This window comes from Caloenas nicobarica, chromosome 2 (assembly GCF_036013445.1).
Source record: "Caloenas nicobarica isolate bCalNic1 chromosome 2, bCalNic1.hap1, whole genome shotgun sequence".
NCBI lineage: Eukaryota > Metazoa > Chordata > Aves > Columbiformes > Columbidae > Caloenas > Caloenas nicobarica.
The window spans coordinates 15,953,713-15,975,606 of NC_088246.1; the positions used below are offsets into that span (position 1 = coordinate 15,953,713).

At 41.9% G+C, this 21,894-nt stretch overlaps 1 protein-coding gene across 2 annotated transcripts in view; it reads left to right on the plus strand.

Moving 5' to 3' along the window:
- The first annotated feature begins 434 nt into the window (after positions 1 to 434).
- Positions 435 to 21,894, plus strand: part of ITGB1 (integrin subunit beta 1) — a 45,347-nt gene continuing 23,887 nt past the window's right edge. For both annotated transcript variants that reach the window (XM_065627339.1, XM_065627340.1), the window contains exons 1-3: positions 435 to 685; positions 20,539 to 20,608; positions 20,856 to 20,941. In XM_065627339.1, the coding sequence (XP_065483411.1) occupies positions 677 to 685; positions 20,539 to 20,608; positions 20,856 to 20,941 (165 nt within the window). In that variant the 5' untranslated portion in view covers positions 435 to 676. The remainder of the gene's footprint in view (positions 686 to 20,538; positions 20,609 to 20,855; positions 20,942 to 21,894) is intronic.

The window sequence follows — 21,894 nt, forward strand, 5'->3', positions numbered from 1 at the left end:
CGGGCCGTCCCCCTTCCCACAGCCACCCCTCCGCCCCCACGCGTGTCCCGGCCCCGCGGGCACCGCCGGGCCGAGCCGGGAGGGACCGGGCAGCGAAAGGAGCAGGGGCAGGAGCAGCCCTGGAAAAGCAGAGCTGGGGTCGAGCAGCCTTTCAACCCCGAGCGCCGAGGGAAACGCCGCCAGCCGCAGGGCAGCCCCGTCCCCGCTGCCCGTCCCGCGGGTGCGCACGGAGGGACCGGCGGCCGGGGCGCTAATAAAACCCCACCAAATAAGGCGCTGGAGGTCGCCACGAAGGGAAGAGGAGGACAGGCAGAGGACAGGCAGAGGACAAACCCCCTCCTCGAGCAGGGAGAGCCGTCCCCTCCTTCCCTGCCCTCCGTGGCGGAGAGCGCCTCCCCCGCCCGGGCTTGACGGCAGCGGGGAGGAATGTGTTTCCGGGGCGGGGAAAGCGCGGCCAGCGCGGGCCGCCCCTCCCTTCCCCCGCCGCGCCGGGCTCCCCCTCAGCAGCTCGGAGGCGAGGCGGCGGCGGGCAGCCGGACAGGGAGCGAGGAGCGAGGCCGGGTGTCCCGCCGCGCCCAGCCCAGCCCGCTCCCGGGCCGCCGAAGCAGAGGGGGAGCTTCAGTCAGCCAGGCGGGCCGGAGCGCGCCCCCTGCCCGGAGCCAGCCGCGCCGCGGCCATGGCCGAGGTAGCGGGAGCGCGGGGCGGGGGTTGGAGCCGGCCGGGAGCGGGCTGAGCGGTGCCCGCCCGGCCCGCGGCTCCTCGTCTCGGGCGCGTCCGCCGGTGTCCGAGGGGGCTGCGGCGGGTGGCGCGGGCAGAGGGCGGCGAGCGCGGCCTCCTGGCGCCCGCCCGCGCGGGGATCCGCCGGCAGCACCCGGGAGCCGCCGCCGCCCCAGGGTGCGGGTCTCTCAGCGCCCGTCCCGGGCGGAGGAGGGGGCGCCTCGCCTGCCGCCGCGCCTGCCCCGGTGCCGGGCCGGTGTGTTTGTCCCGGGCCGGCGCTGCGGGTGGGCGGGCGGGAAGGTGTCGGGCCCAGCCTGTGGCTTCCTGTGGCGGCGGGACGGCGGCCTCGAGCCTCCCGTGCCGGTGGGGGCCGCCAGGCCTTTGTCCGCCCGGGGGCCGGCCCTGCCCGGGCAGCGCCCGCAGCCGGACCGCCCCGACCCGTCCCTCCCCGCAAAAAGGGGGAGCCTGCACCGGTGCCCCGCTCAGAGCTGCCCTGTGCCGTCCGCGGCCTCCCGACCGGGGTGCCCGGGGAAGGGGCAGCACTGGGATGGGCAAAGTTTCAGGCGGCTTCCCCCTCAGCGCCCGGAGCCGGAGGGGCCGGCTCGCCTTCCGCGGGAAGCAGGCAACGGGGAGAGGCGAGTTACAGGAATGAGATCCTGCCAGGGGTGAAGCAGTGTAGGAACTTGGATACCTAGATTTTTGTTATATCTGCCAAAAGTAACCATTAAGAGTGGGGTGTGTACTGTTTGAATGACGGCAGGATCGTAGTGCAGCGTTTTGACTGCTCAGTGCGTTCACATTTGCGTGGTTTTTGCTCTGAGCCCTTATAGCTTGCTATAGGCTTGTGTCAGGGTGGAAGTGGGAATGTGAGGCCTCTGGATGTGATCTGTTTCACGTGGAGGTTTCTGAAATAACTTACAGCAATAGGAGCGCAATGGTTTGTCTCATATTTTTACCTTCCTATATGAATGTTCGGAATGAAACATGAAGTGATAGGAAATTTTTTCTGACTCACTGTTTAGCCCATGTCAGATGTCTGTATCTTATGGAATAAGCGTCTGACTGCCTGTTAGACTCATCGAGTAGTCTTTGTGACTATTTTTCTTTATGAAAAAAAGTTAAACTGTTCTTAGTTCCTTCTGCATTTGTCCTTGGTATAATACAATAGTCCATTCATGCCAACACATGTGCACGTACCTGTTGGGTGAAAATGTTGATATTTTTACTGGTAGATTGGCCGTGGTGCCACAGTCCTATTCAGGCCAAGACACACAAATCTTTAGGAGTAAAGAATGTCTCCACTCATGGCTAATGCAGTGTGTGTGCTTAAGAGGTGGAATGGACCAGGACTTTATGTGGAAACAGATTTAGATAATCTATACTCCTGACACATTAATAACTCGGTAGGTGATGGTGATAGGGTGAGAAAAATCAGTTTTCTACCATTAAATGAGACGACTTAGTAGCAGCGTTTTTGGGGTTTGTTGTCATTGTTTTGTTTTTTAAAGAAGAATTGTACTACTAGAAAGATGGAAATTAGGCTAAATTAAACAAGACTTTTAAAGTAGTGAAAATATTCATTTTTCGCGTCCATCCTGGTGATTAAACTGATGATTCATTCTCCTGTCACAAAAAATATTACTCGCCTCTGGCAAATGATTAAGTAGCATTTAGCAAGCCTGCCTAAGGCTGTATTTGTAAGAATTGCAAAAACAGTGAGCCATTGGCAATAGGTAGGCAAGATGAGGCAAGTTTAAGATGCAAACACCTTCAACTTTTGTCCTTTTCAAAGATGTTTCAGCTGAAAGGTGCAAATCTGACAGGCATGCAGAATGAAATCTTACTTTAATCAAAGCTGGAGCTGGTAAGTGGTGTATCTTGTTTGCCAGCCACATGATAAAAAAACCAGACTTACTTCAAAATGAAATCGCATCAGTTAAAAAAATCGGTGTTCTTTGCGTGTGCAGTCAGGGAGCTCATTCTGCTCTCTGTACACTCGGTCACCCCATCTGCGTCACGTTCCTAGCTATGCCCACTCTCGTGTAGGACTGATTCAGAGGACGTGAGTTTCTCTTGAATTTACTTGAATTTCTGATGTGAGTGCAGAATTTTAGTGTTTTGTCTTGTTGAGTTTTAAGTGACTCAAGTGGTTGATATTCTACCACTTCCTTTGGGAAGTGATTCCCACAGCTGAAAACAAAGTGTCCGGAAGCTTTTCCTGCTGTTCTTTCTTCCTGATTCATGATTTCATCCTTCTGCTTGTAGCCATTCTCCCCATCCCGCTCTTAGGGTAGCTCTGCTGTGGTGCAGTTCTGCAAAGAGCTCATTTGCTATAGCAGGCGGCTCAGGAAGTAGATAACTTGGGTAGGGGAAAATCAAGCTTGTGGAGAGTGGTGCACACATGGGGTGGACACGTGCTATGTTCTCTGCTGCCCTGAGTGTAACTCCCTTGCTGCCACTGGTATGAACACTCTTTGGTTGTTTGTAAATAGTTGTCATGCCTACCTTTCCACCCAGTCTTGATTTAGTTGAGTGATGTGATGCACACTTAGCTTGTGGTTCTCCCAGCCCTCTGATCAGCCTGCTACAGGCTTCCTGGCTGTCCATGGCTCTTGGGAATGTGGCCTTCAGAAACAGTTCTTTTTGTGATTGTGAGAGGACTGCCGTTAACCTGGCTGTTGAAGTTCCTCCTCTTGATGGGACACTTTTTGTAAGCCATCAGCAAAGGCTGTAGTGCTGGAACACTCCAGCACAGGCTCCATCCCTGCGCCCTTTCCTTGTAGTGGACAGGCACGCAGAGTCCTTGTGTTCCTCTCCTGCCTGGGTGCTGGGGGCCTGGGCTTCTTCAGTGCAGACCTGCTGCTGATGCCTGGTGCAGCCGTCACTCACGTCCCCGTTGCACGCAGGGAACGTGAGCTGCACCGCCTTCTGCTCCCTGTTAGCTCAGAGGACACGTTGCACCCACCGCATGGCTTGGGGAGCGGGTTTTTTGGGGAAAGAGTAGAGGCTGGTTGGAGGCTTGCTGGCAATTGGTATACCCAGCCTCCTCTTCCTCCCTGCCTCTTTCCAAATATATTTTGTACGCCTTCCATGTGAGAGACTGTTATAATCAGTGAGACGTGGCAAAACTGAAGTTGAAACAGGCAGGGATTTTCCTAATCAGTAAGAGCTGTGGCAAGCTAGCCAGCTTTAAGATTGTTCATGCCTCCTCACATGGCACTTGGAAGAGATCCTGGTTAGACAGATCCAGAAAAGAGGGAATCCAGGCTTGGCAGTAGTGGAGCCTATTCTGCCCTCATTTGCTTTTCTAGAACTTCAAGTGATTTATTTTTTCCTACTTTTTTTTAGAATGGCCAATCCCCTTGGCATCTTTTTTATTCTTAGGAGCTGCAGTCAGCCCTTTGAGAGGGAATCCTTGTTGGGAGTGTCTTTTTCTTTTTATTCTTTTTTTTTCCTTAAGCTTCTCGAGATCTATTTGTAGAACTCATAAAGCAATTGCATAAATTAAATCTTAAAAATGTAATTAAGGCAATATGGCATTAGATTTATTTTGGAAGTGTTATTAAAAAGTACTTGCCAGTATGTGTATTATTCCCCTATGACTAGATTTTTAAGTCATCTGCTACATTCTGTGCTCTGTAGAAAAATTCCTGTCTTCTAGCAGCAGAAAACTCAGAGTTAGGTTCTATGTTTTCCTACCTCTCATCTCCTATCTATCGTTAAATTGCTGATTCTACAAATTGTTCTCACTTGCTCTACTCACCTAGTTTTGAAGGCACTTAACAGTAGTAGGGTTCTCACTTGCAGTTTTAACGTTACTGGTTAGACGACTCGAGATTTTGGGGCTTCTGTTCTGGTGTGTGTGTGTGCATGGGTGTTTTTTATACAAACGTGCATCTCAAGGCTTTACAGGAAAATGAGTGTTTGGTGTAGAAGAGAGTTAGCTGTTGTTTCTGAAGAGGATGTTTATTTTGTTTTTCAAGAGGGAGTGTCACGGAATTGTGAACAAATGAACAGACGAACAAATTCTGCGGCTTGGTCTCCTGGAGAGACACTGGCAATATCTTGGTCTGATTTAAAGCTCCTTTTGTGTCAGAAAATTGAAATTTGTTGGTTAGTTCTAATGCTGAGTAATGTTGTCGTGTATGGTGGGCAACACCATCTCCTTTTTTCTGTGCAGCTCCTCCTCGCTCTGTGTTCCTCTGTTCTGTTGTGTATTCTGTGGCCAGCTTTCTGAAAAGGATGATGTTACTGGCCATGCAGTAACCACGGTGGACCACAATGTTGACCAGCATCTGTCAGTTGTTGTGGTTATGGAGTTTCTCTGGTGGCCTACTAAGTCATTTTTGTGTTTACCCACAAACGGGAAGACAAATTCTACTTTTTCTTCTTCTTTTTTTTTTCTTATTTTTTGTTTTTCTGATTTGTCCTGTGTAGGTGTGGCCCAGTAACCTAAGCTGTTGTAACTGTAAGTCAGGATAAATTGATGACGAGAGCTTTCTCTAAACTTTCTTCTCTCCCACCATGTGGATTAGTAGTGCAAGTACCAGAAAAAAAGTATAAACAGCTTCATTGTAAAAAAATTGTCGTGTGCTTTATCTGTGTTCATAACAGGCTGTGTGAGTTTCTAGCAAATTTACAAAGTGCACAGGCTTCCCAGTAGCTTGTATTGGGAATGTCACAGAGAAAATGAAAATTCTTCTGTGAATGACAAATGAGGCACTGGGCACCTCGTTATGCATTGCTAAATAGTACAGTTGTCTTTTTCAGTACTAAGGGTGCTCTCTTAAGCAGAATGCTGTTATTAAACATCTTGCATTTCTGTAATAAACACTTTACTTTAATTTTCTATTGTTAGACTAATCAGAGTGGTTAGTGAACTTCCTAGGTTATTGTATTCTCCCATTAACAGATTGCAGATGTTCACAGAGATGGTAAAGTCACTAATTTAGTACAAAATTTGCACATAACTGAGCACATGGTAGGGAAAGTAGCCTGATGAGACTATAATATTAATGTTTTCTTTTAGGAAAGGCAATAGGATTCCTAACTAACCTGTAATCCCCTTTGGGGTGTCACCGAGTAAAGGCTCCTTGTTAGAACGATGGTTTTGTCTAGATCTTTCTCAATTTCTCTTTACTGTCAGCTGCAAAAAGAGTTATGAAATATGCCTTCTGTCTTAAAAGCTGTTTCATGTGCTTAATTTTCCAATAGCAGCAACAAAATATCATTAGTATTCTTGTGGTTTTTATTGGGGGGGAAGTTTTGAGTAACAAAATTGGGGCTGGAATCTTAACTTTGTTATTGCCAGTAAGATCTAAGAAGATACTAGTGTTTTCTCACCATCCTTTTCATTCTTTTCTTTCTCCCACAAACCTCTTGTGTATCTTTGATAAATTAATGCAGTTCTTATGTTCTGCCAACAAATCATTAGTTTTCTGTTTATAGTCATTTTCTGTAAACTTCTCATTTGTAAGACAATGTTTAAGTGCACATGCTTCTTAAAATGCTCATAAACTGTAATATGTACATTATCTAGTGCCAGTATTTTCTCCCCAAAAAGATCAACGTAATATTTGCAGTTCATTTATTTCTTATTCTTGTTTTCTGCAAGATCACTTACACTTAATTAGTCCTAGTTTTGACAACGTAGGCTCAGTGCATTCTAGTGTATTAGCAGGAAGGAGAGCCATTGTTTACATGGATTCTTATTGCATTAAACTATAAAATTCCCTGTAGTATGCATGCTACACGCAAGAATTCACATGTAGTTAATTTTCTGTTATGGCTACTAACATAATTTTTTTTACATTTAGCACTGTGCAAGTAAAGCACTTTTGATGTGGAAGCTGAACAGAAAAAGTGAAAGCTTTCTTCTTCTTTTCTCGTCCTTTGTGGTAGAATGAAAAACAATAATTATATATTGGGCTGAACTGAAACACTGAACTTACCCTCATGCAAAGATGACTGATTTGTGGTTAAGAGAAGAAAAATAATTGTATTCGATTAATTTAGAAAGATTCAGTATTTCACTTAGGAAATGGTCATATTGTGAGTTAGTACCTTGGATATTAGTGCTTACCTCAGCCCTGAGGTCATGGTTTTGAAAAACAAACCTGAGGCCAGGATGTCTGGTTTGGCATAAGCTTGACCTTGAAGTAAGTATTGAGATAAGTATGTGGGGGCCATTCCCTTTTGCAAAGGAAAAAAAGAGGATAAGCTGTCATTCTAGGGTTTGTTAATTTTCTTCGGTGAAATTGTAGTTCAGTGTCTTAATGCGGTGCTGCTCTCAGGCGTTGTCACCATGTTGTGTCTGCCTGTCGTGCAGGTGGCTGCTCTGCGAAGCCACCTGAGCTGTCCTCACCTGCTTGGGGTCTGTGGCAGGACCCACCCACGATCTGTGCCCTTGCGCTGCCGTGAAGCAGGAGATCACAGGATGCTCTCCTGGTGAGTTGTGGGGTAACCTGAGTGTCAGGAGCATATTGGGGACCACCGGAGGTCATTTGAAAGACCTGGCATTACAGTATAACAGCTTGGCCAGCATCTTCTGCAGGTGCAGTAGCTCAAGGATTAAATTGGGCAACACGCAAGCTCTGCCTTGAGCCTCAGCTGTCTGGTTTTCCACATCTTAGCTAAAAGGGTTTTGTGTGAAGATGAGTGCAGCTAAAAGGAAAGCCTGTTTCTGAAGTGGAGGTAAATACAAAAAAACATAATCTTTTTGATGTTAAATAAAAAAGCACCCTCCCAGAGATCAGAAAATGACACATTTAAGTAGTTAGTGGTCATTAAATTTGGATTAAATTTTGCATCTGAATAACTTCATGTTATTTTCAAGTCTTTGATAGTGGAGCGGTTGAAGACTTTGTGCTTGTCCAGTCAGTAAGTGAAAATAAAAAGGAGAAATGAGGAAATCCTAGCTAGCATCATCCACAAGATGGACTAGGGTAAGCAAGGTTGGGTATCTGCTGCCAATGTATTCTGGCTGGGTGGGTTTTTTCCTTATTAGACTGATGTCTTATTTTCTTGTGTATTAGGAAATTAGTTTTGGCAGGCATAGGATGAAGTTAGGAATTACCTTCTTAAAGGTTCCATCTATGTTTTTGCAAGGTTGTATTTAGCATATGTTAATAGTAGTATATTAGTATATGCTCGCTTTCTGGTGCTGTCTAAAGATTGTCCCAATGCTGGAAGTGTACTGTAGCCCATCTGCATAAAATAGAAGGGTTGACAATTTTTGAAATGTCAATTTGCTGGTTTTGTGTCAGAATAGATTAAAACAAATCTGTCTTTAAGTTGTGCGTGAATGTAACCTACGTGCATTTTCAAAACATCTCCAAGTGTAACATTTTAGGACATAACACTTGCTCCTTGCTTTTACTGTACAGTTCAAAAATGGAATATTTTTTAATGCTATTTTTGCCATTTCTATGCAAATAGAAATCTGTGGGAGAAATTAGTGTTCAAGAATTTCAGTGTAATTTTTCCTGGGTGTGAACTATAGCGTAAAAAAGGAAACAGCAAATTTCCTTTTGCGGAAGAACATACTATACATATCAGCTATAGGTTGTTTAAAATGCATCATAAAGTTGATAAACTTTTTTTTTTTTTTTAATGTATATGTTACCTCCCTCCGCTACAGATGCTGTTAATGTAACTTTTCAAAGCCTAGACTAAAATGTTACAGGGACATGTTGCTGGTATCGCCAGTTTCAGTGAAAAACTCAACTTTAGCATTAAAGTGTAACTCTAATGTGTAAGATTGCTGCCAGCATTTTTATCACTGCCAGCCTACCAATTTGGAGAGTGGTTAGATAGTAATAAAAAAGCTTGCACAAATACTGGCTCTTTTGGCACGTAATTCACAATGCAGTTTCACTTCCTAAATGAATAATGTCTGTATTTAATATGATTAACATTTGCTGGAAGCAATTGTAATACTATGTCTCTGCAGAGTTAAAAAAAAAAAAGCTCATTAGCGATAACACAAAACTCCACAGTAGACAAGTCGTTTTCAAATTTACCTGACTTCCATATTCTGTAAAATGTTCCAGTGACCCTTGAACCATGACTTTAACTAAAAATGTGCTTTATTTTCAGAGGAACATGGCTCCGCAGCAATATATACCAATGTAGGTCTTAACTGTCCTTCCTGCCTGTAGTGGTACAGTCTTGCCATCCTCTTTGCATGAGCAGTGCAAGTCATAAGGCTGTACAGTGAGTCATTGAAGTAGCTGATCTGGTTGAAAAATAGCTTGGCAAAAAATTAATTTTCAGCTGGATCAGCAGTTTGATGTGGGTGACCACACGCGTTACTGGTGACACACTTCAGGCCAAGGGGAGGAATAGGAAAATGTGCTGCTCATAGCGAGAGAAGTGTGAGGCTGTGGCAGTCCAGAGATAAGTTGGCATAAACTGCTGTGGAACCTCGCAGCACCTGCTCGGGCGTGCTTCAGTGCTCTTCTGACTCGAGTAATCCATCTGAGCTTGCTAGATCAGGTGAGAAATAACTCAGCAAGGAGTTATTGCTCAGCTTGTTCCACTGCCTCACTTAAGAGGTGGAAGTATCATCCACAGTTGGCACCAGACATATAGATGAAGGGTGCAAAGTGGGGAATTTTAGGGCCAGAAGTTGAGCTGTCTCTGTTCAGTAGTGGCAAACTGGTAGATCTACTTGGGTACTTTGAGAAACCTCATATTTTATTATCTTTTGCAGTCCTCTTAGAAGCAGTCTGTGGGCTCCAGGCTTAAAGTCCTGCTCTGGAAAGCAGCAGAAGTGTATTAACAGGCAGGTTGTACAGGCAAGGACTGTTTTTTCAGAATTACTTTGTGATAGGTCTGTTGTTTAAAGAAAAAAAAAAAAGAGACATCTTTTAAGGTTGAAGTAATTTTTTTCCTGAGATTGGTGAGCTTTTTGCAAGTGCTCAAACTTCAGAATTAAAATCTGGACTAAGTCCACTCTTGTTTCACTGTATGCTTATACCTAGCCAGTCATCACTGCCATTAAGTTAATAATAATAATTAATTTTATATATATATTAAAAAAATATATATACATATGTAAAATTAAATATATATAGAATTAAATATATATTAAAAATCGTAGATTTATAAGGCTGTACTTAGTTCTGTGGTATGACCAGTTTTTTATTATTTCTGCACATTTGTTTTTCTGACCACTTGCCCCATGTCGAAAGTATGCTGAGGACAAGAGCTATTTCAGTACAAATCTCATTCTAAATCATGTTGAAATAGTGAATATTAAAAACCTTGCAATTAAATATTTGGATACTATCTGTAAGCATTATTCTGTGTACTTGCATTCAAACTGGGTGACGGTGGGAAAGAAACAACAAAAACCTTCAGTGTTTTGTTCTTTGCTTGTCCTAAATTTTTTTTGCCAACTAACTTATTCTAATTAAAAAAAATTGGAATAGTTCCTCAAACTAGCTGGCTGTGTTACAGAGCATCCATAAGCAGTTCACCCAAGGCCAGCAGAGGAAGGTGGGCTCACAGACACCCGGTTTTGAAGAAAAGGGGTGACCCCCGTTCTTGCTCTGCCAGCCCAGCAAGTGGAGCTGGCTCGGGGTGCTGGTGGGGCAGGGCCACGAGTGGCAGCGCAGGGGCAGAGGTTGGTTTTTCAGAGGTGGGGATGCTGTAGCACTGCTGTTCCTTTCGGTAGCAGTTAGCTTTCATCTGGGTTTTGGTTGCTGAAACTGTACCCTGAACGTTAATGATAGCTGCTGGTGGGTGAACATTGCCATGAAACAACAGAGTTTCCGCTGAGTTTGCCCTTTGTGGTGTGGCAGCTTCTGGCTTCCTGCAGTACCTGCAGCAGTAGCCAGCCAGAGGTTTGCACTGTTTACTTTTAAAGAAATAGATGAGCGAGACACTGTATTAACTGTGATTCTCTAATTTTTTGCTTAGGAACGCACGTGCCTCTGTTCTGCTTTTCCTTTAGAAGAAAAGCTTGGGTTAGCCAGATGTTGTGGCAGTTGTGGATGTTACTAAGGCAGTACAGCCTCAGAAGCATCACTTAACAGTCAGCTATGTAAGAGCTATATTTATATGTTTAACTAAACTTTTCGTTTCCTCCTGTGTGGATGAATGTGAGGTTTAAGTTGCACAAAATTAAATACTCTCTTTATGGGAGTAGTAAGTGGTGCAGAGTGTGTGGGAATTTAATACTACCACCAGGACCAGACACCCGTGTTTTCTACTAGAATGGCTTAAATTGTTATGTGGAGTTCCTAATTGTAATCTGTCTGAGATGGAAATGCTAAAATTAGCCAAGTCCTGTAGACTAGCAAGACCTGTGTAAACAAGCTAAATATTCAATTCACACTCTCCCCTGCCAAAAAAAAAAGTGTCACATTTAAGCAAGAGGATAAATTAAATTATTATGGCAAATATGACTGATGGGTCAAAAAGCATTTGAAAAGCGATGAGACAACAGCAGTGTTTTTCTCTCTGTTTTAATCACAATTGTGTAAAGAGGTGCTTGGAATAATGAAAACCCTGAAACACAGGGTGTTTCAAAAAGATGGACCAATTTGAAATCACTACTGCTTTGAAATTGGGTCCATCTTTTTGAAACACCCTGTATTTGTTACAGAAAAATGCCTACTGATAACAGTGACATTGGGTACAGTGGCAATTCTTACAAATTCAGGGAGATGACACACTTCGAGTCATTAATACTGTGATGGACTTGAACTACTGGAAACTTCTGTTGGCAAGAGTATGGAAAACAGATATTTTTGACAGTGATGACTTTAAGGCGGGGGGGGAAAATAGGTGTTTTGGTTCTTAACATTTACATGTCCTCATTATATATTTATCCTTAAAGAGGAAGCTTTCAAAGTGCACATGTATAGAAGGTGCAAGAAAAAAGTAGTTTCAACCACAGTATCGGTACCCATGGGCTTGGTGTGTTGACTGTTCAGCCTTACAGAGGTGCTTTCTGGTGTGCTTGCATGCAGCATGTCAGCGTATTAATAGGTTTTATTATTTTGTCCTTATTTAAAATTCAAGGAGGTTCATAATGTCCTTGTAGGAATCCCAGCTTTCTGTGGGCAGGATGCGCCGACATGGGATTTCTTAGCGAAACAGAGGTGTGCAGGTGTGTGGAGGAGGGTTGTCCTGCTTTTTCATTTTGTACTTTAGTAAGCACAGTAGTTTGAGAGGTGTAGAGTGGCAAGAACTAGTTACAAACTGGCTTTTCAGAAAAAGACGGAAATGTTTTCGTTGAAACTAGGTATAAGCTGTAGGTAATAAGCAGTAAAAGCTTATTGCTGGTATTTTAATTTGATATTGCTGCAGAGTTCTGCCTGCTCTGCTCAAGAATATGCACAGTTGTATTTCTCTCCTAATGGAATGTTGAACATTAATCACAATGCACCTGTTCATTAGTCTAGTTTTCCAAAATACAGTTGGCAGAGTTTACCCTGTGGATTGCAGTCTCTGAATAATTGCCTGGTAAAAATATCTAAGTAAACCTATGTGGAAAACATAATGTTCTTATGAGAAAGAGCACTTCACTTTCCTCTGAAACCGTTTCTTATATGTAATGATCACACACAGGTTGTTTGTTCACATAAGCTAAGTACTACTTGCCTTTCAAGCATCAAGATGTTTTCCAAAGCAACTCCTAAACTGTGGAATCTTGGCTTCAAATTATGATTCAGTGGGTCAAGAAAACATTATACAAATAGTCTTTCTGTCTGCGTTAGGACCAAGCTAGGGACAAGGGTGGTTAATACAGCAAAGTGTTGTTCTTAAAATAATTATTGGTGGTTTGGTAGTACTAAGGAGGTCTAGTCATTAATTACAAACCTTCTGTGCATGGTGGTATGTAGATATACTATTTGAAAAAAGATCCCTTCTTCAGAAGTGGCGTGGACTGACCAACGCTAGTCCTGCCCGCACCGCAGTGCTCTCCAAAAGGCATTAGAACAAAGGGAAGAGATCAAGGTTGTGTTTGGGGTTTGCTGACTTGACAGGTGAAGGCTCTTTGTCGGTGGCAGTATCTTCATGTTGTTCCTGAGCATCTTTTCTTGTTCTCTTATTTTCTCTCAGCATGCAATTTGGACTTGTGTGACATCTTAAATAGAAGTATGAGAAGAGAAATTGAGTAGGCTTTAGCAGCACTAGTATTCTTCACAATTTACTAAGCAATTTGTTTTTGCCTGTGATGAAGATTATTTAGGTTTGCAGCAGGTTGCAGGAGTTTGTTTGTCATTAAGCAAAATTATCAATGGATTTTGCCAATGAAAATGTGTGTAAAAATCAGTACCATGAAATAAAACATGGTTTGTAATCTATCCAGCCTACGTAAGTTTGCTATGTTCCATAGAAGTCTAAATTCGGTAAGTCTCTCCTTGCTTACCAGAAGCTCTCTGGCTGCCTTCAGTTGCTTGTGGGAGGATAAGTATTCATTTTAACTTCTTTAAGTCCATAGAGAAGTCTATATAGTTCAGATTGATCAGGTCTGCAATTAGAGAGGGATTTCAGCTCAGTGTGCACTACTCAGAGTGGTCATGCGTGATATAGGAGGTTTGTAGTCAAGGCTCTCTTTCATGTCTGTGAGTGTGAACATACATTTCCTTTCACTTTCCTACAGGTTAGGACGTTTAGTGAGAAAGATATAAAGCTTATACTCTGAATCATGGTCCCGAGACTCTCTTTGCTTTTATCCATTGATAATATGCTGTAAAATTTGTGTCTGTATGTATGTATTACAGGAAACAGGATCTGGAACCCCACTTACGTCTTTCTTCTACCTCCCACCATCCGAGTGCTTCAGTAGATAAAGAAGAGTCAAAACTCCATCAACTCATTTTCCGTCTCCTGCTTTTCATTCTTGGTTGCGTAGCAGCTTAGTTTAATAAGAGAGGTGGAAAATGCTCTTACTGGTATATCCTGTAGGCTGGTAGAGCATTCCCAGGAAGTGTGAACTGAAACCCTTTGGGGCTGAGGAGGGACTGGAGCCCAGTTGTCTTCTCGGGTATGTCTCAGTGCTGTAAAACGTCTGGGAACCATTACCGCTGTCTGTCATGTGAGCTGTATCACAACTGGATCTACCATGTTTTACCTTAAGGTGGAGAGATGTCAAATATCAGAAAACTTTATCATCTATAGTTGTTCTGAAGTTGGTACCTCTGTTGTTACCATTATAGAGGAAACTTACATGTTCTATCAAGAAAAATCTCCATCCCCACCCCGCTCCCTGCAGCCAGGCACCTGACTCAGGCAGATTTGTTTCCACTCAGTAATTCAAATCAAGACCAAAAAATACTTTTCACAAAAATACCTAATTGCCTTTTATTCCACTATTTAGAACTGTCAGTAAGTTGAAGGCTCTTATGAGATCCAGGAGCAAATATCAATATATCCTATATAAAAGGAATAATATGGTTAAACTGTGTGAGTGCTGGTGAAGTTAGCTGTTCTTTCTTGAAGCAGCTGTGTTCTATATAAACTAACAGCCACCCCATACTCTGGGGATACAAGCCAATACCGTGAACAGCCTTCCAGATCTGTTCTCATGAGCTGTGGCGTCAGCCTGCGGGTACTTTTTGATGAATTCTATGTGACTTGATCTCTTGAGAAATTTTTTAGAGCTGTAAGTATGAATAAACTATTGGTAGTAATGCAGTGTAAGTGAGTCTTAGCAAACTGTTTGTGTTACCATGTGTATTTGTTTGCCTTCCTAAGCATAGGAGGGGGCACAGTAGTTCCATGCAGAATCTGCAGAATTGCAATATGTTTCCCTGTGGATCTGTCATGCACAAATGTGTATTCTCATGGTTTTTTGGATCCCCAACCTTGCAGGGCCATCTTCTGAACTAACCAGTGACATACACTAGTTGTGACAGAGAACCTCAGGTAACCATACTGGAGGAGCTAATCTCCCTAACCTAACCAGAAAATTAGTTCCCTGTAGATTTTAACTCTTTAAAATTTAAGTCCCAACTGTTTTATTATATATTATTTAACATATTGTGCCCCACTAAAATAAAGGGGTTATGGAAGTGCTTGTCATGAGTATCTGGTGACTACACTTGTTTTATTCCATTAACTTAAAGATAACTGACAGAGAGAAATGAAGTCTAATGTGAAATACTGCTGATTCTTTTATCCTGTAGCATCACAGTAACTGAAGGGGTTGTACTTTAAAGCTTTTTTGGGTTACAATTTGAGGAAGCAGTCTTGACGTGATGAATTTTTTGTGTAAAAGCTGTTTCAGTGCTAAAGAATTTATTTTGCACGTTAATCTGGGTTAATGTCCCATTCTTTCCATATTACTGCAAGCGGTTCAAAACCTGCTCCATTAACATCTGCAAAGTTGCCAGAGGGAGAAAGAACATCATGGTCTTGCTAAGCCGTGCTATTGGTAGGTTGGTAGATAGGCTGTTGAAGGTGCAGCATTTGCAGCACCCTTGGGATTGGGGTGCTGCCAAGTCCTGCTCTCGAGACTGCACATCCTTACTATTCCCATCAAGTTCACATCCCCTGCGCGGGGATATTCTGCTACCTCATCTCTGGTGGTGCAGGGCCAGGAGCTGGGCCTGTCTATGAGGGGTGGCCAGCACAGGGCTGGGCCCATCTGGGAAAAAAAGAGTTTTTGTATGGTGAGTTAGGGCTTTGGTTTTTTGATGGTTGAACAGCAAGAAATTTAATCAATGTTTACCCCAAATCTCCACTTCCATGAAGGAGAATGCATCACATAGTTTCTTTATCTGGTGATCCTGGAATCTACTGTGCAAGCAGTGTATGCCAGCTGTAATTCGGTATTACAGTAACATTTACATTTATTAAGTAAATAAAGTAGATGTTAAGGACACAAATTAAGAATTACCTATGTAAGATTTGTTGGAAAATCTGTACCACAAACTTGGAAATTTTAATCAAAAGTGACTCCTTGGGGCGAAACATTTTGTTTTCTGTACCTGTGCCTTTCTGAGCAATATAGTGCTATTGAGACAGAGCAGCAAAATACCATTTTACCACTTTTTTTTTTTTTTTCCCAGTAGATTGTTGTACAAGCAGTCCCATGTCACCAGGGTTGTTTGGTTTTTCCAGTTAAGAAAAGTTCTGTGTCCTTTTTGGTTGGTTGGTTTTAGCTTTTTTGCTTCGCTCATTTTTTTTTTCAGAAATGTGAATGGAATTCATCTTGTTGGTCCATAAAATTCATGCTGAAAAGTGTGGCCTTCAGCTAAAGCCTGTAAACCTTCTGGAGTGAGGGAAGTAGGAACTCTTTTAGCAGGGTAGCCATTGAGTCCTGAAACAGGCGTCTCCAGGGACTACTTAATTCTGCTTATTTTAGAAATGTGTCTCTTCCTGCTCTTTTTATAACCAGAGCCCTGGTGACTGGGGGTGGGGGCTGACTGTGTGACCACTGTAGTCCAGAGCACAGCCATAGACTGTGGCTGAGAAGCAGTACTTTTTTTTTTTTTTTTTTATTATTACCAGTTCTCTTTTTCACCATTCCCATCTCACCACCTCCACCACGCCAGGACTAGCACTTTTGTACCCAGATGGCTGAAACTTGCCACTTTTGTGGTTGGATTAGTGGTTCAGCCAGCACTCCTTGGTGGCTGCACTAATGCTTGCACTGGTCAGAAAGGAAAAAAGGGGAGATTCAAGTTAGGCATGAGGAAGAAATTTATTACAATGACGCAGGTGAAACACTGGCCCAGGTTGCTCAGAGAGGTGGTAGATGCCCCATCCCTGGAGACATTCAAGGCCAGGCTGGACAGGGCTCTGAGCAACCTGATCTGGTTGAAAATGTCCCTTCTTGTTGCAGGGGGTTGGACTAGATGACCTTTGAAGGTCTGTTCCAACCCAGACTATTCTGTGATTCTGTGAAGACACTACAAGGTGTCTGCCTCTGTTGCATCCTGAAGCATGCCTTGCTGCAAAGCTTCTTATTCAAATACATAACCATGCTTCAGACCACGGGGGAAACATTTAAATATGCAGTAAGGTTTGAGCTGTTGTGCAGAAGCCACCTTTTTGAGGCAATAACCAGACAGCCTGCTTATTCACATTCCCACACACTATTCTAATTACACTTAGAAGCCTAGAAATTAATAAGCAACTCACAGTTTTGGACTAGTTTGTGCTTCCCGCAGACTGATACCTCTGTGTCGGCTGCGTTTCCACAGGTTTAAAGCTCAATTCGGAAATGCTGTATGGAATTTATCCCTCCTAGAGCTGAGATTATGTTTACAGCCAGTTCCATCTAGTGTAAGGATGGATAATCACCCATCCCCCTTGTTGGTTTTTCATCCTTGTTAATCAACCTCCTGGTTTATTAGTGTTATTCAGCTTCTTTTGCTTGGCACTGTCTTGGTGGATGCTGGAGTTCTGGGTTGAATGAGTTGCTGCTGGGGTCAGTGGAACAGTTCTGCATTGGCCTAAGGACTTGTTGCTCATGTTGCCTTAATATCAGTATAACCTGTGGCCTGCATCAGGTGGGGTAAATGCTGAGCTGAAAAGTGGTGAGAGCAGCAGAGCCATCGATGCTTGATTTCAAAGGAATTAATGTTTCTGTAACTCTTACCCTTTTTTCTTGACCCCATTTGCCACGTTCATTTTCTGCACAGATGCTATTGCTGTTCTAATAAATAGATTTTAAAAGCTGCAATGGGCAGTGGAGTAGTAAAATTAATTTCTAAATATCTTAATGGTTAGCATAATACAAAGGTGCTAAATATTTGATTGGCAAATTCAAAATTAAGTTGCACTATGGAGAATTAGTCTTTCCTTTTCCCTGTTGTCACTTAAGCAGTCTCTCATTTCGTATTAGAAGCTCTAGAGATTTACATCAAAGTTGGTTTTATAAAGAAAAACTTCTCTTTGAGCATTGCTGTTTGTAGAGACAGTTAGCAAAAAAACCTTGGAAAGCAAAAAGTGCAGACATTCAAGGTTATGTCCATGTTTGTCTTCCTAAAATATTTAACAAAAATAGAGTACAGCTCACAAATATGCAGAAGTAATTTTAAAATCTGTTTTGAACAGCACACCATTTGCAGCCTTTTAAAATGTATCCACCTGGTGATTTAGCTGTTAAAGAGATTTTAGTTCTCAGCAAGTTTACCTTTTGTAAGCTTTCAGCTGCTTTTTTTTTTTTTTTTGTAAGGGGGTGGGAAGTCACTTCTTCAAGGATTCTGGGATATATTTCAAGGATTTAATTTAAAAGGGGGAGAACAAGTATAATAGAAAATATGTAAATGTTGTGCAAACGTTTAATCTATTTCTTGTAACAATGGGTTCTTCTCTGTTCCTGTCATCCGTGGTCGAACACTGACGCGGGGTATAGTCCCAGCTCCACCGAGGGTTTCCAAATGCTTCCTTTGGCTGTCTAGTGTAGTTAGATGTTATTTGTTTTGGTTTATTCCCTTAATAGAAAAATTTGCAACAGGGCAACGCGCAGTCCTAACCAGTGACTGAATTTGCTGTTGCTGTGGCTGGGCTGCTGCAGGAGCCACTTTGGAGTGCACAAGGTGCGCCTGGCGTTGTTTGCATTAACGAGCAATCAGCATTGAATCCAAATTAGCAAATCTTTACTCAAGTTTTTCCAAAACTCGGCAGATGGAAAAGCTATTAAGCAGCAGAGGTAAGGAAGCAAGCTGGCGTGTGTCGGAGGCTGACGCTCGCTCTGGGAGAGGCCTGAGCTCAGCCATATATGGGAAAGGACATTTTCCTTGTTAACTTTATGGGGAATCTGTGCCCAGAACTACATTCATCATGCAGATGCATTTCCACAGAGCGCTTCTCTTCCAAATGGTCTTAGTCATAGTTTTAGCACTGTGTCACATCTTTGCTGACTTATTTATATAGTTGCATGGGCTTGCTGTGCATCTGCCGCTAGTCTGCCCTAAAAAGGTGAACTGTTTATAATTTTCTCGTTTTGGCTAACAGAAAAGACAGAACTAAACTGAAGCCAGCAGCTTGGGTTTTTTTCTTACTGAAAAGCCCACCCTGTTTGGGCTGTAGTTAAAGCAAAACCTCTTGTAGAGTGACAAAACACTGCTTTGTTTGTGGGAAGTAAGGTTTGTTAAATGCGGAACATACCTACCATAAAACCAAAAAAGAAATAACCTCAAAGTTGAGCAGGCTGGTAAGGCTTTCCCCTCCACACTCCTAGTGTTAAGTGTCCTCCTACACCATTAACTGCTCTCCTTCTCTGACCTTGGTTCAGTCCCTTCATCTGTCTTCTCCCTACTCGCATTTCTTGGGTCACAGTTCCCCACTGATCAAGGTTTGTGGTTGCGCAGGTTTGATTCAGGCAGTTGGTTTTAGAGGGAACTTAATAAAAGAGTGTTCATGAAAGAGAATTTCTGCGAATGAACGACCGATCACCTCTGCAGTGATCAGCAGAGGGAAGAATCTGAATTAGATAGGTGTGGTAAGTAATACTCGAAAGTTAAGTAAGATATAGTTTGCAGTTCAATTTTTCTTTGTGTTTTTAAACAGTAATTTCTTATGTACATAACATCTAGCAAAGTCACTCCACAGTGAATTCTCTTAATTCTCCTGTCTGCCTTCCAGCTACAGCAGCCCCTGAAGAGAAGAACAGGCCAAAATGATTTCTCAGAAAAAAATGAACCATCTCATGCTAGTTTCAGATACAATTTGTTAGCAAAGGGTTGGCTTCTGTTTGAAACCTTCTCCACCAGATTTTAGAGCAGTTGTCCCGTCTCCGTTAGGTCTGGATGTGCAAAATGTAACTATGAATGACCCTAAATCAGTGTGAGAAAACTAAAGCTCAACTGCTGTGCTAATTTAAGCATTGCTCACTTCGCTGCTAATTCATATGAGTAATAGTACTTCTTCTAGAAAATGACAGGTTCATTTTAAAAGACTGCCCAACTTACTTTTTCTTGGCTATATTGCAAGTTATCTTTTAGAACAAAAAGTTATTAAGTATATTGGTGTTTCCAGAATGAATGGAAGGGCTTTATTTAGCAATAACATTTTAGGATGACCAAGGAAATTGGCAGCCAGAGTCCATGGGTTCAGAATTCTTGTAATGAATAAAAAAGAAATGGAATTTAAAGTAGTACCAAAATTTCAAAGATGTGACAACTGACTGTGGCTGACTACCTACTATCAGAGTAGAAGAAAATTTAGAAAAAAATGGTCTATTTGAAACCTGTTTATAGAGTGTAATTCTAACTCTGGAGTATTAAGTGAAGTCTCACCAATAATTAGTGAAAATTAAAAGTCAGTAACCTTAAATTGTTGTTTATAAGCATTCAAATCTTAAAGCATATACATTATATAGTTCATACGTATTTATTTTTTCTGTCAGGCTTTTATTAAGATTTGTAACACTGAACTACGGGTAGAGTGTTTTTTCTTTAATGGCCTTGAAGTTTATCTTAAAACAGGGACTTGAATAGAGAAATTCCATTTGTGTCTTGTATTTCTGTGGTATCTTTATTTAGAAGTCTCTGGTAACAGAGCATAAATATGTTTTCATAAGATGCCAATAGATTGGTTTGGGTTCTTCCCCTCCCCACCCCCCCAGCTGAACAGTGTTTCCAAATTTCTCATGGCTTACTAGTTTACCTAACATAGGAGTATTTCAAAATAATTTAAGAAGCTGCTCTGTTTCATGTCTTCTAAATACAAAGTTTAGCCCACAAACATGGTTGTATGAGAGCAAAACTGTCTGGCTGGTACAGCAAAGATCATTTCATTTCCATCTGTTCCATATTCCTTGTCTCCTCTGAAACACAGTTACATGTCTGCAGTTTCTGCTTGCTCGTTATGAAAAATCATAGAACTTGGTCTTCTGTTTATGTATTTCAGACTAATTTAAAATTGCTCACATGGGCTGGTATCCTCTGCTGCTTGCTATGGAATGGATTTGCTCAGCAAGGTAAGTCACTTGACTTCATTTCAGTAGTTCAATATTGCCTTAAAACTATATATATTTAGTAGTTACTTATGTAGATAAGTATATCATTGTCAGACAAGTGCTAATGGCAATATGTCAGTCATATCTCATGTTAATAACCTGTTTGTATTTAGAACGTAATTTACAATCCCAGGATGAAACAAATGAAAATTCTAATGTTGTTAGCACCTTTTTATAAATGAAGTGACTGATTTGTGTTCTTTGCTAGGTGGAAGTGACTGTATAAAAGCTAATGCAAAATCGTGTGGTGAATGTATACAAGCAGGACCAAACTGTGGCTGGTGTAAAAAAACAGTAAGTGTTGGAAAATTCCTTTTATGGTTTGTTTTTTCTCCCTTGGTTTCAAATTTGTGTAAATATTTTAAATGTATGGATTTGTCTATTTTGTTTAATAATAGTTTCCTGTAGCTCTTCGATTTGTTACTTCTTTTTACTTAAAAATTCAGATACTACTGTTTTCCTGATGTCCTGGTTTGTGCAGAATTGCTTTTCACAATGTGTTTAATTCTACTTGTCTAAATTGTGAGTGTATATAGACCCTGCAGGCTGCCTCGTAGTTATTTAAAATCATTCCAACATGGAATCTGTCTGGGTATGCTTAATTATATTCTTCCAGCGACATTAGAGTAAGAACTAATTTTAGACTTAGGTGGAGTAGGGGAAGAGATTGAAGGTTTTCTTTATAAAAGAAAGACGTTCAAATTTTAGTTTTCTGTTGTTGGTAGATTTGGGCGGGTAGGAGATTGGTTTGTGTGGGTGGGTTGGGGTTTTTTTTTGTTATGAAATATAAAAGTGTTTTCTTATGCAATTAAAAGTTAAATTCAGGAAATACACAATGTAAGATAATCTTAAATTGTGTGACTTAACTGGTATATGCTGAAGCATCTTTTTCAGGTTAAAAACAGAATAAAAAGTTTTCTACAGCTCTTCTTCAGTTGGTTAATAAGCAGATAATAATGTATATTTATTTCTATTTACTACCTGCTTACTATCCCCCAAATGAGCTTGTAAACTTCAGACACTTTTAGTAAACTGACTTGACTTTAAAATTTGGCCTTAAGCTGTCAGATTTTTTTTTGTAGGTCCTAGTTGTCAAGAACTGAAAAGCTTTAAGATATATTTATTTTGATGCATAGTGGGGCAGGGGAGGGAATCAAAATTGCCAGGTTTCTCAATTAGAAACCTTATTTATTCATGTTTATGCTTAGAGCTTTTTTTAGATTTGAGGTAATGGTAATTTGTTGCTC